The sequence below is a fragment of the Ruditapes philippinarum genome, unplaced genomic scaffold (assembly GCF_026571515.1).
Source record: "Ruditapes philippinarum isolate M1 unplaced genomic scaffold, ASM2657151v2 ctg914_1_1_1_1, whole genome shotgun sequence".
Classification (NCBI taxonomy): domain Eukaryota; kingdom Metazoa; phylum Mollusca; class Bivalvia; order Venerida; family Veneridae; genus Ruditapes; species Ruditapes philippinarum.
In genome coordinates this window covers 206,147-225,192 of record NW_026856575.1, presented here as the reverse complement: position 1 = coordinate 225,192, position 19,046 = coordinate 206,147, and the positions used below count along the sequence as shown (strand labels likewise).

At 31.2% G+C, this 19,046-nt stretch overlaps 1 protein-coding gene across 1 annotated transcript; it reads left to right on the top strand.

The window, feature by feature from the left end:
• Positions 1–1,580: 1,580 nt before the first annotated feature.
• On the top strand, positions 1,581–17,810 carry LOC132747028 (transcription factor Sp9-like). Its single transcript, XM_060736336.1, has 3 exons — positions 1,581–1,833; positions 14,827–15,790; positions 16,232–17,810. Exons 1-3 carry the CDS (start codon positions 1,816–1,818, stop codon positions 16,519–16,521), a joined length of 1,272 nt encoding a protein of 423 aa, XP_060592319.1. The 5' UTR covers positions 1,581–1,815; the 3' UTR covers positions 16,522–17,810.
• The last annotated feature ends 1,236 nt before the right edge of the window (positions 17,811–19,046 follow it).

The following is a 19,046-nucleotide window of genomic DNA, read 5'->3' as shown; positions in this document are numbered from 1 at the left end:
GAACTCACTAGGTTGTACTCGTTGTGTTGTCTATTTTCTGTTTATTGCATTATTATATATATTTTTACGACATATATAAAAAAGAAAAAGGAACATTTACTTCATTCATATATAAAAAAAATATCGGCACCAAATACGACCGTATGTGCAATATTGCAAATGAGTATAGTTGATATAAATAATTTATTAGACCAAACTCTCTTCAATTTTCAGAAACTACTTCAATTCATTTAATGATCACTTTCGATTTATGTGACACAATCAGGGAGAAATAAAGTCATACACTTAAACTAGAGGGATTAATGAACTACTCTGATCTAATGACAAATAAGTAAGAAATGCAGTGATTACGTCTAAATTATAACCATTACCTTTATAAAAAATGAGAGAGGAGTGCATTATAAATCAACGAATAAAAACTCACCAGAACTGAGCTGAATGAAATGCTTACGTAAATTTAAGCGCGTCACTTCATTGATGCATCACGTGGGGGCAGTCACAGAAAAGTATATAGAATAGAATAGAATAATAGAATAGAATAGAATAGAATAGAATAGAATAGAATAGAATAGAATAGGAATAGGAATAGAATAGACTAGAACAAAACAATTTAAAAAAAAATATCAATGAGGTCAGAGCTGTATACATGTAATTCACTCTACAGACTTAATAAATATTGTCGCAAACAGACACTTTCCGGTTTGCTTATTTAGTAGAATATTAAGTCTACAGATCTCGGGCTGATGAGAGTTCGAATCATTTAAAAAAGAGCGCGTCTTTTGTTTTGAGTAAGAACTGGTTTCTGTATAGACGATAGAAAAATATGTCTTCTGTATGAAAAACAAGGAATTATTATCTACTATTTTCATGCATGTGCTGTCAGTTGTGTGTCAGTTGTATAAAAAAAATTGTGAAACTCACTACATTGTACTCGTTGTGTTGTCTATTTTCTGTTTATTGCATTATTATATATATTTTTGCGACATAAATAAAAAAGAAAAAGGAACATTTATTTCATACATAATAATTATATTAAAAAAAAGAATTTATCGGCACCAACTATAACCGTATTATATGCATTGCAAATGTATATATTTGTTATAAACAATTTATTAGACAAAACTCTCTTCAATTTTCAGAAGCTACTTCAATTCATTTAATGATCACTTTCGATTTATTTCAAGACACTCTCAGCTTCCTGTGATAACTTCACATAAACCACTCGACCCTTCACTGCTCTTTTTCCGCATATCACACTTTTCACAGTCTTATCGGGTAGAGATATCGAACAAATTAATTAAAACAACATATAACGAGCTTCATATAAACATTTAACACCGTTCTTGATCAAGATAAGACAGCAATACGCCATCATTAACCGCGGAGCTACTATCGAGCCTCGGTTTGAAATGCTTACCACGCGCGGTAACGCCTTAAAACGCCTCTGATTGGTCGATAATTATACACAACACCTCGCTCAACCCAGCAATTACCCCGATCAATCAAAAACTACGGAAAAGATATTTCCCGCCCCTAGTATTCAAACCGTTTTCAATACACCTTAAGCGAGAAAATGTTCTAGTGTGTACTTTATGAGGAATAAACATGTAAAAGGGGAGGAGAGGGAAGGAGAAGGAAAATAATCCTAAAGGACGATAAACGGTATTGGCATTCACGCCTTGATAAGTCGGTCGATATTACGTTGGATTAGACAGGATTATCTGAACATATAGCAGTTTATATGTGATATAGATATGTGATATGACTTTTGAAAAATGATATATATTTTATGATATGATACTGTAAAACGTGAACATGTCAGCCATGATTGCGGTGAGTTGAGTTTTTTTGTGTTTCTCGTTTCAAAACAAGAATATTAATTAATACTTTATACAGTAAAGGTCATTTTTGTGACATAGTCTCTCACGGCGTCTCGTAAGGTAATATCATTTTATGCTAGACGTACAATTTATCGCATGAGAAGAAAAACAAAATTATAAGACAAACAACGAACTCATGAGAAAAAGTCATCTTTTAACTTTTTAGGCTGACGAGTTCTCGTGAACTTTTGGAATTAGTACTGTAAATAATTTTCCTGAAAATCAGTAGCTGATTATGTCTATATCAAGGTGGTATAAAACTTTGAAATCAAAGATAATTCTTTCGAATGTGAAATATTAGAAAATGCAGAATATAGATGATATAGTTTCTTAAGAAAACCTTTTTTTAAAAAAAAAACAAAACAATACTTTATTTTCGTTACATACAAGTATTTAGTATCGCAAAGAATATAATCTATTCAATAACTAAAATAAAACCCACACTAATGTGGTCATCTTCACTAACCAAAATAAAAACCACAGCAAGAAATCTGGTCTTACTCATTAACTTAAATAAAACCCCACAAGTCTCTAGACTTATTCATTAATTGTCTTGTAAATAGTGTAAATGACAGCATAGGGGTTTTACGGTGGAAAAAAGCTCTCTCTTTTGGTGGAAAGTAAAAAAAAAACAATTCCAAGAACAAAATGTCATTTAAATGATTGCTAATGCTGTGTCAAATACATGCCAGTTGTTGAATAAGATTTGTAATATTCGTATTAAATTATTAATACATTTTTCATGTAAAATACTTGTAGGCAGATTGAGGTAGAAAAAAATGCTGACGAAGCTAAATTGCAAAGATCAGAAAGAATGTAAACTGCTGAATCTTGGGTTCTAAAATTTTGGTACATTTATAGCTTATTTTTGGGTTGTTTTTCTTTGAATTATTCTCGAGTTTTTATTCTCTATGAATTATGATAGAGGTGAGATTGTCAAACAAAAAAAAGTTGCTGAAAGGCGCCATAGAAAGTCTACTTTCAATAATAGAAATATTCCTTATCCCTTATGTAGGTTGTAAATGGGGCTGTTGTTTGTGTTATTTTGTTCACACAGTTTATTTTGAAGAATATAAATTTGTTTCTGTCGTGTTTTTGTCAATGAATTTCTTTTAGAATAGCTAGGACAATATCATATGGCATTCAGCAAAATTTATCATGATTTATTTTTAGGAATAATCATTATTAAATACATATGATATATATATAATACGAGATGCATAAGAAATTTTAATATGTTCAGAATTTTGATCGGAGAATGTTTCAATAAGCTTATACCTATTTCAACAGAATCGAACTAAAATAAATCCATATGAACTAAACTAAATACTTATTAAGAAATGCGTAACGGAATTGCTGTATATTCTTAGCCTTATTTTGGACTGGTGACCTTTGCCTTTTTATGGTCACTTTAAATTATAGTCTGATAAGAGGTGCGTTGAGATGTTAGGAAAAATAATTTTGTAATTTTAGTAAAGTATAGATTAAATGCAGTTGCGAATATTTCATATTTCTAAAATTGTTAATTATTGAATTAGCTGGTCACTCCTGTCATTTGTGATACTTCAGAAATTACGGTCTATTCTGTCTATAAATTAATACACGAAATTGTATCTTAATATGCGTATTTATAATCGGCATAGGCGTCCTTTTTAGTAGTTGGTTTTTAAAATAAGAGTTAGTTTCTAAAAAAAGGATTGAAATACGCAAAATTAATCCTAATCATACAATTTTTGCGTGTTTTGTTTCGTCACGATTCTGATTTCTGGCTTTTACATTTTTCCTGGAGTTGAATATGGAAAAGAAAATCCCATAATAACGTCATCGCCTTCGCTTCTTCTCCTTCATTTCAATAGAAAAGGCATGTTCGTGACTTTATTTTACCATTTTAGAAAAAAATTTCGTTTTATTGGACAATTATATAGAGAAAGGAAACAAATGATATGATAAAGTATAATTCTGGTACATTATCTAGTAAATGCTAAAACTCCTAAAATTCAGTTGCATGGCAACCAATTTATTACAAAAAATTTAGTGAAATTTTCATTTTAGAGCAACTTGGGCTGAGATGAAAATAAAAAAAAATAAGGTTGAGAGGGCAAACACAGAAAGATTGTTCATGCGTCATATAAATATGATTTTTGTATCAATTCCACGTGCATTTGCATATACATTTCCACGTGCATTTCCACGAGCATTCCCATGTACATTTCCACGCCAAAAGACTAATTCCTTAGAATGAGCCTGACATTTTTAAAGTTGTACTTTCTCCCTTTAAAGATTTTTTAATGAATTAATTGATTTCAAAAACAGAACATGACATAACAAAGTTTAATTGCAAGACTTAGTAGAGGAAGGGTGTTTAAGTAGTCCGACTTAATTGTCAATTATAGAAAAATCATACGTTGGTACGGATTTTATCGCAGAATTCATATCTCAAAATGGAAGCGGTAAAAAAATCTTATTATTCAATTTATTCAATTAATCTATCTTTCAAATCATTCTCGCTTATAATGTAAAAAAACAACAACAGAATGCTCAGTCGATCGGCCTGATAATTTGTTTATAACTTTATTAAGATTTCAACACACACACATTAGTTTAATTTATTTCCACATTTAAAATTTGCGAGAATAATAAAAAAATAAAAAAGAAACATAGAGAAAAATGTCTTACTTTTACAAATCGCAACTTGCTCTTGCAAAAGGCACTCTCTAGTATATATTATAAACAATAAAATCAAGGGTCAAGTGGTAATATGTTTTTAAATACACCTTTGATCGTAATCTAGACAAGTATAATTTACATTCATTTTAAAAGAAAGGGTGAAAAGGTTTTTTTTTATAAATATTCTGTGAGAAATAAATTCCCAAGTTCTGTTCCTTTATGATAATTGATATGGAATTTCTGGTTTCTGATACAGTTACTCTGCGACGCACTGTCTTTAATTTGCGCCCCCTACTGGCCAAACAAGTGCTTAAATGAATTTCTCTTAAGATTAAATATATGACGTGGTGATTTATAGGGTATACGAGAATTGGAATTTTTATGCGTTTATTTCATTCGCATGTATTTGCTGAGAAATCATTTTTTAACGATGATGATGATGGTGTTGATGATAATGATAAGAAATAATTTTGTGATAATGATAAAGATGGTGATGATGTTACATGATGATGATGATAGTCTTATTAGTGGCAGCATTAGTATAATTTACAATAATAATAATAATAATAATTATTATAATTATTATTATTTTTATTATTATTATTATTATTATTATTATTATTATCATCATCATCGTCATCATCATCATCATCATCATCAATATTATTAATTATTAATTATTATTATTATTATTATTAATATTGTTATTATTACTACAATAATTATAGTAGGCAAATAAGTTAGAAACCAAACAGAAAACCATTTCGTCACCGTGAAAACACCGTGTGTCATGTCTGACAAAGGTTCAAAAGTCCAAGAGCACTCTACATACAGTGCTGGAAAAAAACTAAGTCAGTAATTTGACCTACACTACGAGCTGTAATTACTTAAAAGTACATTGTTCTCATATATCTAGGTAAAAATGGCATGTACATGTAAACGAATATGTAACGAGAATCTGTTGGCAGTATTCTGTAACCGAAAATGAAAGAAATCCTGACGCTCATTAGAGATTTAACCGCTAATTTTGTTTTATTTCCAGCTTCGCGACTCGAAGATTTGTTTAATATCTAATTCCTGGGAAATTTCACACGAAATTTAATGAAAAGCCCTGTTTGATAATTCAATAAATCACCGCGGTGTTCTAAGACATTTTGTTGCAGAAAGTTCACTGACGTGAGGAGATGTTATAATTCTTATTCCAGATAATTTTAAATGAAATAATTATGAACACGCCATTATGATAATATAAGTAGCAGTGAGGGCTTAAATTGACCAATTTGGTAGAAAACGAAGCAAATAGGTGCCCATTTCTTAACATTTAGATGAGTTTTAATGAATTAATTATACCCGTGGCTACGAAATAAATATGTTTGAAGGATGAAGTAAATAAAAAAAAATGTAAATTTTCTTAACAAATTTAATTCATTAAAAGGAAAGGAATTTACTCGTATATTCGCGGACAATACATACTAGTATAAAAATATATACATGTCTGTTTTCTGGCGAAAATAGTGAACATAATATTTCGTCTAAGATGAAATTCATTCTTTTTGTATCTTATTTTATCTATTTTGTATATTTATTCAGTCTAATTTTTTTGTAGATTGGAAAAGTACAAATAAATATCTTATTGGACAAACATTATTATGAACATGTGTATATTTTTTTACCAATTGATTTTTGAAAGTTATACCTTTATTTGGAAAATGAAAATTTTCATATTTCGATATCACTTTTGACTAACTATTTAACAAAGAAAATATCTTTATTTAGAAATGGTTAAATAAATGATATGATTTGAATTAGCATGATATAGTATGTTATATATGATATGATATGATATGGTACGATATGATATGAGATGATACGATATGATATGATATGATACGATATGATATGATACGATGCGATATGATATGATATGATATGATATGATATGATACGATACGATACGATATGATACGATATGATATGATACGATACGATATGATATGATATGAGATGATATAATATTTGATAAGATACGATATGATATAATATGATACGATACGATATGATTTAGTTTGATATTTTATAGAAATACTTTACCAAAATTAGAATTGAACGAAAACAAAGATTAAAGAAAGTAGAAAAATGCATTAAAATGCATTTAACATCTATTTCCCGTTTATTTTATTTTTTATTTCCTCTTCTTCTTCTTCTTCTACTTCTTCTTCTTCTTCTTCTTTTTCTTCTTCTTCTTCTTATTATTATTATTTATGATTGTTTTTTAATTTTTATTCTTTGCATTGTCCATGTCAAACGTTGTGTGTGTGCTTTTTATTTATTTTTGTTTTGTTGTTGTTGTTTTGCATTATGCATGCCTCCAGACTCGGATTTTTTTAATTGCATATTCAATGATAACTTAGAAGAGAACGGTTAAAACAACGTGTATTTAGAGTTTAATTTTTGTACCGGGTGACATGAGCGGGTCATTAGGCAGGGGTGTGTATAGGTGGGTGAACAATTACTATATGGGTGACCTGACGGACAATATTAAATTAATACGGCTCTCGTTAATTACTTTGGTTATTAATGTAGTCCGTTTAAAGTTACCATTGATAGATCAAAGTGCAAAGTGAAAGAAAAAAATTGTAAGCCCTAATTTTGAACATTTTGTTTTACATTTTAGAGTTAGTGTAGGGATCTTTCAAATAGAAAGAAATATATTTCTATTTGAAAGACCCTTGTGTGGGGGAGGGGAAGAGATGGGGTTGCTGCGTTTTAAGTCAACCCGACATTTAATGTGTGATACAGTTTTTTATAAGTAAATGTATACATGTATATAACAATATTTATTTTGACAAATATTGTTTGGCGCATCAATTTGGCAACTGACATTCTGGTATAAAACCGAGTTCTTTCTCTCTATCCCTCTTTCTTAAATTATGTACAAGTGAAAGTCATCACTTGGGGGGTATGTTGTGGGGGGGAGGGTATGTTGTGGGGGGAAGGGTATGTTGTTGGGGGAGGGTATGTTGTGGGGTTGTGGGGGGGGAGGGTATGTTGTGGGGGTATGTTGTGGGGGGAGGGTATGTTGTGGGGGAGGGTATGTTGTGGGGGGGGGAGGGTATGTTGTGGGGGGAGGGTATGTTGTGGGGGGAGGGTATGTTGTGGGGGGAGGGTATGTTGGGAGTGGAGTGTCTTGTTGTGTTACCAAATCAATGTATTGTAACCGATTTATAGCAATGAAAGAATTGTCTAAGGTAATTAATTCATCTTTTTTCTTATAAAACCTTTAAAGGCCCACTGCCGTCTTACTCTTATTAGAAGTTACAAAGAAGAAATAGCCTTGCTTATGGTATTTTCTAACTTATATCTGTATTTTCAGATATTTTTCATTCAAAAAATTGAAGGGGAAAATATTTAGAAAATTAATTTAGAAAATTACGAAGCGTTTAAGCGACCCTGATTTTCAATGGGATCAAAGGCCATGATCATAATTTTGTAGTTAAATTTGTAAGAAATTTGAAACTGGGTTGCCTGCATTAATAATAAGGATGCGTTTGCAATAATTAAAGAGTGAAGTCACATTGTGAGTGAATTAGTGAAGGAAATAATTAAATTATCAGGGGTTATTTAGTTTGACGTATTCTTGCTGTGTCATGGATTTTAGTTACATGTATAAAGAAAAATGAAATATAAAATGCAGTTAAACAGTGATTTAAGGCAGTAAAAAAGATGCATTGAAGAGAAAGAAAGAAAGAAAGAAAGAAAGAAAGAAAGAAAGAAAGAAAGAAAGAAAGAAAGAGAAAGAAAGAAAGAAAGAAATTGATAATAAGAAATGAAATTAATAAAACAAACATGGAAATAACGGGAAACGAAAATAAAGAAAAAGCGAGTATAGAACATAAAGGACAGAATTCTCCCAACTTCATTTTTGCTTGTCAACAGCTAATAAGGCGCCTCATCATTTTCCTTTCAGTCATTATTTTCACGACCTTATTTTTCTTCAAAAATGTGTCACAAAACACGAAATGAAAATACACTTTCCTCAAGAAAAACGTTGAAGAAATATTTCACCTGTGGCCAGTATTACCTCTGGGGCTCGCCCATGTTTTAAAAGAGAAAACTTCTGCCCGTTATTCTATTTCTAGCGCCGCTTTCAGGTGCTTTGTCTTGACGAAACTTCACTCAAATTGAAACCAAGGATAAAAAACACACCTATTAATCAATAAATAAAACCAAATTAAGAAAACATGCCTTTCGTTTTAAGTAGGATCATGTGGACACAACTGACGGTATTTATAAAATACGTATATTTCTTACGATTTTAAAACAAAAGTTACATATGTAATTCAGAAAAAGAAAAAGAAAAAAAAACGTGCTTCATACATTATGAATTAAACACGCGTCTTGAGTTTTACGTTATACTATACTATATAACTCTCGAAGGCTTCTAATTGAGGCAGCATGCCTCCATATTCATGCTTATTTTCATGAAAATTTTGAAAATGTATAAAAATCTTTCTAAATCCACGTAAATGAATAAACAATTTAATGTAAAAAATGCACACAAAAAAAACCTTACTGCGTAAGTCACGCAGTAGAAATATGATGATAAATACTGCAAAATAAGACATCCATTGCATGTTGCATGTAAATTATTACTTGACATGTGAATATTTTTAACTTTCCTAAATTCTTAGTACATTTTAATTAAGTATGATTTTCTTTATTTGAATTGGGTCATCTGGAGACTTGAAGCCATAACTGTGTATAAAACATGCAGTTATTCATATATAATACATGTAGACATGTATATATAACCAGGTCTCGTGTCTTCTGGTTGTACGCCTCGAACGTTCTGAAATTGATTTTCTTTAGTGGCACGTGATATCTATATACATTGAACATGTACATTTTAAGATAGCCATGTGATACGTAGAACATGATCACCACGTTTTAAATATAGAATTACAATAATATTTCTCATATAGACACGTGCTTATCAGGCATCTGAATATATATAGATTATATACATCAATATTTAAAGTTCTATTTTGCATGAGTCTGTATCCGAAGAAAACGAAACATGTTTTATTTCGTTTGTAATATATTTTTTTATAGGCAGCAATAAGGTGACATTACGTAATGGTGTCTTTGACAGCATATATCTGTTGTTGTTCTTTTAACTTAATAAGGACAGTGTTCTGGGTCACAAATCTACATGTATGTTCGCCAATGTACATGTACATTTTCCACACGTGGAGAGCTCTTGTTAACCATCCGATGCTATTGTCCATTTATAAAGAGAAGTGTATGGTTTAAAATAAAGGACAGTGTCACACTTTGTACTCTTGTTTTCTACCAAACTTGAATGTTTCATGTCGGTAACATTTAAATTCAAAGTTATTAATTATATATAGGCAAGCACATATTCTGAAAATCATGTACATGTATATACAATCCATTCATAATAAAGCAGTAATATCTTTCTTTTAATTTATAATAACTTATTCGCTTTTACAGGTAATCCCAATAGAGTCATATATTTTTTCTAGGGTTAAAGCCGGTGCAATTTATTTAAAATCTATAGTTATTTTGAAAAGTAAACATTACTCAACAGAATTCTTTACAAATCGATTCTACGTTTAATCAATGTCATAAAACGCTTTTGACAAGACCGAAATACATGCTTCCACTTACAGTGATAAAACCTGTTCAAGCCGTTTATTCGAATTTGAGTAGATTCGTTAGAGAAGAATTTGTCCCGGGTCATTTCTGTATTTACATTGTCAAATACCTTATTCAAAACATGAAGTGATGTTTTAGAATGATCGGAACTCTTCTGTGTGGCGAAACATGATTGGGAATGACATTTTTCACAGGAAGTGCCATTGAGCATGTGTGGTCAAAATAATGGGCTCATTATTAACGAATGACACAATCAAATTATCGTTGTGATCAATGTTACAAAAGCTATGTCTTTTCAGAAGATATTTCAGTACACAGTTATATAACAGTTGAATCCACTGTTGTCTGAGTAGGTCGGTAAAATGTAGAAGACAATCGTGAACTTTTACTTAAAAATTAAACTTTTTTTATCAAAATTATAATGTAAACTGATATATTTTTTGGCTCATTCATGCACGAAAACGAGTTACCAAATTAAATACATTGCATTCTTTGGCCTGACAATTTTTAGAGCATATTATCAGTATAGATTGTTATGAATACTTAATTGCAATAATTTATCGTCTGCTTCAACATGATTAAGAATAATGGATGAAACATAACAAACCTTTTGACAATTATAATAATTATGATATCTTTTTATTTTTTAAATGTAAAATTTGAATAACCTTACACAATTTTTTAAACCAAATAAATCTTCTGAAGACCAATTCACGTGCTATGGGATTGCAATAAAAAACGTGCAAAAAGTTTTAAAGGGGTGTTTTTGGGTGGTAATTCCAGTTGTTTTAACTAGTCATTATATATCTTTATTCAAGATTTGCATCTCTTGAGTTCGCAGTGTGCAACACCATTCATCAAATTTCGGTATTCTCGTCTTTAACGAGATTTGACGTTTGAATAAAAGATAATACCTGGGTATACAGATGCCTCGTTTTCAATGATATATAGAATGGGCCGCCTTATTTGTAACTGCGCAAGTTTATATTTCTTTACGAGATCATGAAACTCGGTTTCCTCATTTCTTTTACTTGTCAGTTACATTTAAAGTGATTAAATCAACGATGTTTGTTGAAGTAGCAAGGGGGTACTTGAGAAGCCCATCAGCCCCTGGGCTATTTGTGATAGATCTTACAGTAGCCTTTTTTGATCCAGTTTCGAATTTTAACGCGATCAGATGTCCTAACACTTAATCCTTGTTGATCATGTTTTTGGTCAATGACTCTCCACACATTGTCGTCTGCTAAGCAAATAATTTTTATTGAGGAGGACATGGTAACAGTCCAAAGTAAAGTCTATCTTGGTCCGTACAGCAATTGAAAAAAAAAGTCTATTTTTCATCTAAATAATTATGTACATCATAAATACAGTCCGACCCCGGTTATTCGACAACCCTTTATTCGAATACCCGGCATTATCCGAAGTAGATCGGCGGTCCCGTTTTTATCTCTATATAAAACAATATAAATACGAGCGTATTATTCGAAATGCATTATCCGAATACCTCCTATTTTTCGAAGTAAAATTTCGGTCCCGATTATACAATTATGAAAGAATTTCACACCTATTATTCGAAGCCAGCCTAATTATTATTCGAAGCCAGACTAATTGGCGCAGATCCACTCGCTGACCAGTCGACTTGTGAAAAAAATCCACAGTCATGCGTGTAATTAGACAATCATGATAATAACTCTTTGTTCTCTAATTACCGAAAATGAAAAGCTATGCACCGTGTCCGATTTTGTTGAAAATGACAGCAATAATCTTTATACAATCCGTATATGTGAATTTGTCAAAACATGCAAAACATTTTTTTCATTAATTGCAACGCTACACGAGAGCCTTAATTTATCCTAATCGAAAACTCCAGAGTTTAGCTGTAAATACCGTAGTGACGACACGGCCATTATCAAGGCTTTGCGCGAAACGAAACGATACATAATGTAAAATAAAATGCAATTATTTATGTCTTCAATGTCAATACAATAATTTTTAAGCATCTTTTCTTAAATATTTATTTTTCTCAATTGATTACAGGAAGCAAGTGTGTTGTAAACGGTAGTTTTGCGATGATTGGTCAAAGTGGAGTAGTTTTCGTCTATCACAATATTTCGATTTCGATTATTCGAACCCATCGATTATTCGAAGTAAAAATTCAGTCCCAGGCACTTCGAATAAACGGGGTTGGACTGTACATGCATCATAAATAAAATTTAAAAAAAAGGAAAATCATCAATTGAGCTGTCGAAGGTCCGAACAATAGCATCTATCTTTTCATCATCTATTTAGCTTAGTCTAAATAATGCCAAAACCCCATCCTGCCGACGTACCGGTGTTTGTACATTAACGTCGCAAAATAAAAAATAATATTAACAATAATTAAAAGGTCGATTTAAAAAGGAATAAAGATAAAAAAGTAAAATTCACAGATTAGGAACTAGGGTAATACATTTTGATGTAGGATGATTAGGATTGAACTGTTCTGAGGTAGGGACAGCGTCAATATCAGGTGGTAAAGGGTTTCAATAGTATGTCGTTCTAGGAAAAAAAAGAGAAATTGCCTTGAATATATTTCAACGGACATGTCTTACACAGAATGGTTGTTTGAAAAATTTGAATTTAGGTTGGCCTAGTTATGATGCCTGTTATAAAAGATATCTCACTATCTATTTCACAAATTTATTTCTTCAGTGTGGGAAATAGATAGTAAATTATTTAATTGTTTCCAGAATGATTCCAAAATAAAAAATACGGATAGTGTTTTTATGAGGTCTTCAATCGATGGTGCTAGTTTTAATTGTTAACAAGTGTTTTTGAATCATCTCTGAAGTTTTATGAATAAAAACTGAAATGAGTCCCGATGCTTTAAAATGTTTTAAGAATATTACTACATGCCGACCTTTTTATTTCTTTTTTTACTGTGACAAGAAAAATGGCCATTTTTCATAATTTTTATTACCGGATGAATCACACCACGCGGTTAAATAAACCTGAACAACCGCGAACTATTTCTTCCTTAATTTTCATAATATTAATTAATTATCATGACGAATTTAACTGTAAATGACTGAACTGGAAAACAATGATGATTTTTAGATGATAATGATAGAAAAATGGTAAAAAAAAGCCAATTTAAACATTTAAAAGTGTCTGAAGGGAAAACATATCCATTCATGAAACTTGAGCGCATTAATTTCTTTTCTCACATATGTTTAGATTTGACCTAACTAAATAACTGAAACTGATATCTTTACATAAATTCTTCACAAAATGTATGCCCAATGCCCAAAACAAATTTGTTAACATCGGACCCTTTTTCTAAATTAATCTCCCAAAAGACCTATCAGTTTTCTTAAGCGTTTTGAGGACATAGATTATGACGATAAATCTCGTTTGATCTCGTACTGAACGTGAAATTCAATCCGTGAACATGCGTGTCTCACTGTCATAACATACATACACGTGTCTGAAATCTGTCAAATTTTATTTCTAACATGCTTAGCCCCTTTTGACTGGTTGAGATTTTTATTCAATCGAAATAAGTCACATGGGTAAAGTTTAATAGTTTTTTTTAGACAATACGTTATAGAAACGGACAGCTTTGATCAAAAAGGGCCACTAATCTGTCAATTCCGCTAACCTTCATGTCAACTATGTTAGATTAAGACGTCACACTCTGTCTATTTTAATGCTGTACTTTTCAGTGCACATTGGGACAAATCTTTTATGTATATGCAATGTAAATATTAAACATTCATAAACAGCAAACAATTGCACATCTAAATGGATTCAAATACAGCAGGGACATTCTCTATAAGTATAACAAATCAATTATTGATTTTAAAAAATCAAATAAAGAAAAAGCAAGCAAAAAATAAATAAATAATAATAAAATATCATTAAGATATTCTTATTGAATATTTCTTTAAAAAAAAGGAAATGTTGACAGAGATCTATGTGATTCATTATGAACAATATGAACATTTTATATGATGAATACTAATATTAATATGTTGTTTAAGAACAATTAATTATCCCTACATTTATATATAGATATGTAATATGGAATCATGAATCCCCCGCATAGTTTACCATATATAATTCTTTTCCTGTTTGTTGTCATATATATGATGCTAAATATTATCAAGGAAACAGTTTCTAAAAAGCTCGTAGCTTTCTAATTATTCTTTTATTACATTATTCAAATTTTGATTGTAATTGTATCGAGCATATGTGCTTGATTGAAATATTGTTTAAACTAAATATAATAAACATATTTATTTATGGTATGACAGATGTCCCATTACATGAAGCAATTCACAAATATGAAATAATGATATATGCAAATATGAATAATATCACAATAAAAATATCTTAATCCAATAAAGATGATCTTTGACATCTAGATGAATTAACTAATAAATACATGTGTATTCTTATCAATTCTAAGTCAAATTTAGATATGTCAATTGTTGTTGTTGATGATGATGATGATGACGATGATTATGATGATGATGATGTTATTATTATTATTATTATTTATTTATTTATTTATTTATTTATTTATTTATTTATTTATTTATTTATTTATTTATTTTAGGATCCTCATCCATTTGGCGGCACACCACTTGCTATGTTAGCGGCTCAATGTAATAAAATTTCGGCTAAAACTCAAGCTCCTTTATCCAACAACGATATGACGAAAGGATTTCATCCGTGGAAGAAGCCAATTACAGCAATGGACGCTCCAAGTCCGTTGTCTTTCACTTCACAAAGGATGGCCGGTTTTAATTCGTCGATGTCAATGACGTCATCAGGTTTTAACTATGCGCGCGCAAATCCTTTGCAAAGTTGTTCCGGTGCATACGGAAGTGAACTATTTTACCCGTCGTCAACCGGAAGTTACACTCATTCTCAAACGGAAAGCTGCCAAGCAGCGCTGTCTCAAAAGATGTATAATGACACAGGGTTTTCTAACTCAAACTTAGGTAATATGTATTCTAGAGTAGCAAATGCTCCAATATATGACTCCTGGTCTTCATACATGCCTAGTGCAAATACCCATGGATTAAAATCTGATTTGACTTCTTCTATGAATTCGCCAGCATCGTGGTGGGATATGCATTCAAACCCATCCAACTGGCTGTCGGACATAACTGGGTCATCAAATAGCATCCATTCTCAGATTTCCACGAATTATCCCAATTCGGACTCTTTAAATGCATTTGGACATGCTTTAGGTTCGAATAGTTCCACTTTTCCCCATTTGCTCCAGGATTCATATAAATCCATTATGCCGCCAAATAGTGACTTGACTGCTTCTGCTGTAAATCCATTCGCACTATCTCGGACTGCAGCAATGACGTCATTGAACCCATCTCGGTCACAGAGACGTTATACGGGAAGAGCAACATGTGATTGTCCAAACTGTCAGGAGGCCGAACGTCTTGGTCCTGCAGGCGCTCATTTAAGAAAGAAGAATCTGCATAATTGTCATATACCCGGATGTGGAAAGGTTTACGGGAAAACGTCACATCTGAAAGCTCACTTGCGGTGGCATACTGGTAGGTTAAATACAGTAAAGAAGAAAAAACACCTTTCATAAGCTCGTAAAACTTTGGCTTATTTCGTGACTTTCCGTTCGTTAAAATTCGGAAAATATTGTGTTCCGGTGTTGGATCACATTCTTGGAAACGTCCGCCATATGAACAATGGTATTGGAAATGTTCTCGAATCATCGCTTTTTGTATAATATCATATATGGAAAGTTGCGAAGTGGGAGAAAATTATACGAACTTTTTTTCTGGTGGAAAAAAATGTACATATCATTTATTCTTTGTTAAAATTCATAAGAGCATGTGTTATAAACTAACGTTAAATTTTTAGTTTTATCTCTTATTTAAAAACGCTAGCCATTTCTGTAAATATAATTTTGAATAATAGATGTAATGTCTATGCAACATTTAAAACAAATATGAATAAAAAGTTCATATTCTTTTCTACAGGGGAGCGGCCATTTGTTTGCAATTGGTTATTTTGTGGGAAACGCTTCACGCGATCAGACGAACTACAACGTCATCTAAGAACGCATACTGGTGAAAAAAGATTTGCATGTCCTACTTGCAATAAGCGATTCATGCGCAGTGACCATCTTAGTAAGCACGTGAAAACACATAATAATGACAACAAAAAGTCGGCTAGTGGGAGTGACTCTGAAAATAGTCAAGATACGAATGCAAATTCTCCAGTTAAAAATGGCTGCCAACAAAGTTCTCCCTTGAAAACTAAAAGTTAATTAGAGGAACTACTTTTTTATATTTATTATCTTTGATAAATTATATCTTAAAGTGCCTAGAAGAACCAAGTTCTTATTGTCATACGTGTTTTATAATCAACAATAATATAACTGAACGTTTTTCTCGTGAATTCGCGTGATTTCATAGTCAGTAGACGCTTGAAGACAGGGAAGTGTCCAGTTAACTGAAAAATATATAGCAATAAATGTTGAGAAATTTCAAGACCTGTTATGTGTGTTCTAAAAGAGAGAAATAAAAAATGTGTTCTCATTTGATTTGTAAAACTATGAAAGGGTACACGCCATTACAAAATGATACAGTGTTAATAAAAATAATATATACTCGTCATTATTCAGGAAAAGTAGATAATGTGACATTGTTGGTGCTTTTTTAATGAAATTATCCGTCCAGAGTTTAAACTCAAGATGCCACATGTAACCTCATGATTTACATTCAAATTAATAAGAGTATAGTAAATAAAAGAATCTTTAGAAAAGAAAGGACTGAAAATGTCATAAGTGTGTGTTATTATGCTAAAACTTAAAATTGTCATGAGTTTTCGCGACTCAAAATATGTAATACTGCAAGTTAGAAATATCTCTCAATTTTATGTAATTTTTGTTCTGGATTATAAAAAACTATGTTTCTGAATATCATAGTTTAGATAATTTAATGTGAATAAAAATCACAAAAGTTTTCTTCATTTTTTCTTTATATTGCAATACTGTACTGTCACACTGTGAATTTAAATTGTTAAAATAAATGTTTTTAAAAAGGCAGTTTGTCGTTTTAAGATTTAATTGTTCGAAATATTATATATGTATATAGAATAAGAATGAAGAAGAATGCTGACACATTAAGCTTTTTTGATGATAATGAGTAAATGTATTTTTGTTAATGAAATGAATTATTGTAAAAAGAATGGATATTTTACTTAGTTTTGCAGTGCATAATTTCTTGTAAGCAGCACCTCATCATATAAAACATACATATATTAAGATTATAAGATTATCACATTTAGGTTATATTTAAGTGCTCTTTATAAAACTAAAAAATAAATAAATAAATAAAATATGTTCCTACTTGCACAATGCAATTTTTCCTTACGTCCAGATTTTTGCTCGACTTTTCTCACTATCCATTGGCGATATTCATCTTAAACCTCAGATTTGTGTTCATTGTTGTAATGGTGGGACACCAACAAAGGCCCGTAACTCTTACATGGACATTAACTTAATCCTACCTCTTTGTGAAAATTCTTGTACAACTTTGTTTTTCTCCACAATCTCACAATCTCAAAATTTTAGCTCATTGACCGATACCCTCTAAATAACTTTTACAGGATTTTTCCCCTGAATTAATTCCCTTGTTGAATCAGAATATTCCTGTAACAGTCTTGCTTTACTGTCAAGCACTGGGAATAGTGGCCAAATATGAATTTGAGTGATATCTATTTCCTAATTATTTATGAAAAATACAATGTGCATAAGAAATGTTTTCATATGTTCAATGTAATGCGCCGTTCTTTAATTAACTGTTTGATTTAAATTTACTTTCATTATGTATTATATACATGTACAGTTGTATATGGTTTTTTGGAGACTGCCTTATTATAAGTTTACATAATATGTTGTCATATATATATACATATGTTTTCTATTTGAATGATTTGCAAAATAACTGTGGCCATAATTATACAATGTTAAGTTGAAAGCTGCTTTTATAGCATTAAAATATATGCAATTACAGGACATTTTTTCTGATGCGTTGTTTAAGAAATAAAATTGAAAGAAAATTCTTTTTCTTATTGTGTTATAACTAAATTCACATATTAACTCACTGTTACGGTCCTGGAAGCATGTGTACGAGTTGCCATATTGGTATTCTCCGAAATGACGTCAAAGTTGTAAACACCCTCTCACGTGACAGAAATGTACTAAAATAGAATTACGGACATAGAATGTCGGTGGAAGGCGATATTGGCATCAACCTGTTTAGTAACAATCATTGGAATAACAGGGGCATCACTCTAAACCTAAACTTTCCATGTCTCTTGTTATATTTGGGAATTACAAGGACATCACTCTTATTCTATACTTTGACTACCTCTGTTATATTTGGGAATTACATGGACATCACTCTAATCCTATGCCTGCAGTGTCTCTGGTATGTTTGGGAATTACAGGAACACCACTCTAATCCTATTATTCCACTGTCTCTGGTATATTTGGGAAATACAGGAACACCACTCTAATCCTATCATTCCAGTGTCTCTGGTATGTTTGGGAATTACAGGAACACCACTCTAATCCTATCATTCCACTGTGTCTTGTATATTTGGGAATTACATGGACATCACTTTAATCCTATACTTTGACTGCCTCTGTTTAATTTGGGAATTACATGGACATCACTCTAAACCTAAACTTCCAATGTCTCTGTTATATTTGGGAATTACAGGGACATCATTCTTATTCTATACTTTGACTGCCTCTGTTATATTTGGAATTACAGGGGCATCACT

What these genes read in the sequence shown, in the direction of transcription:
- LOC132747028 (XM_060736336.1), top strand. An exon ending in TCACTTGCGGTGGCATACTG is followed by an intron (nt 15,791 to 16,231) that starts GTAGGTTAAATA and finishes TCTTTTCTACAG; the next exon opens with GGGAGCGGCCATTTGTTTGC.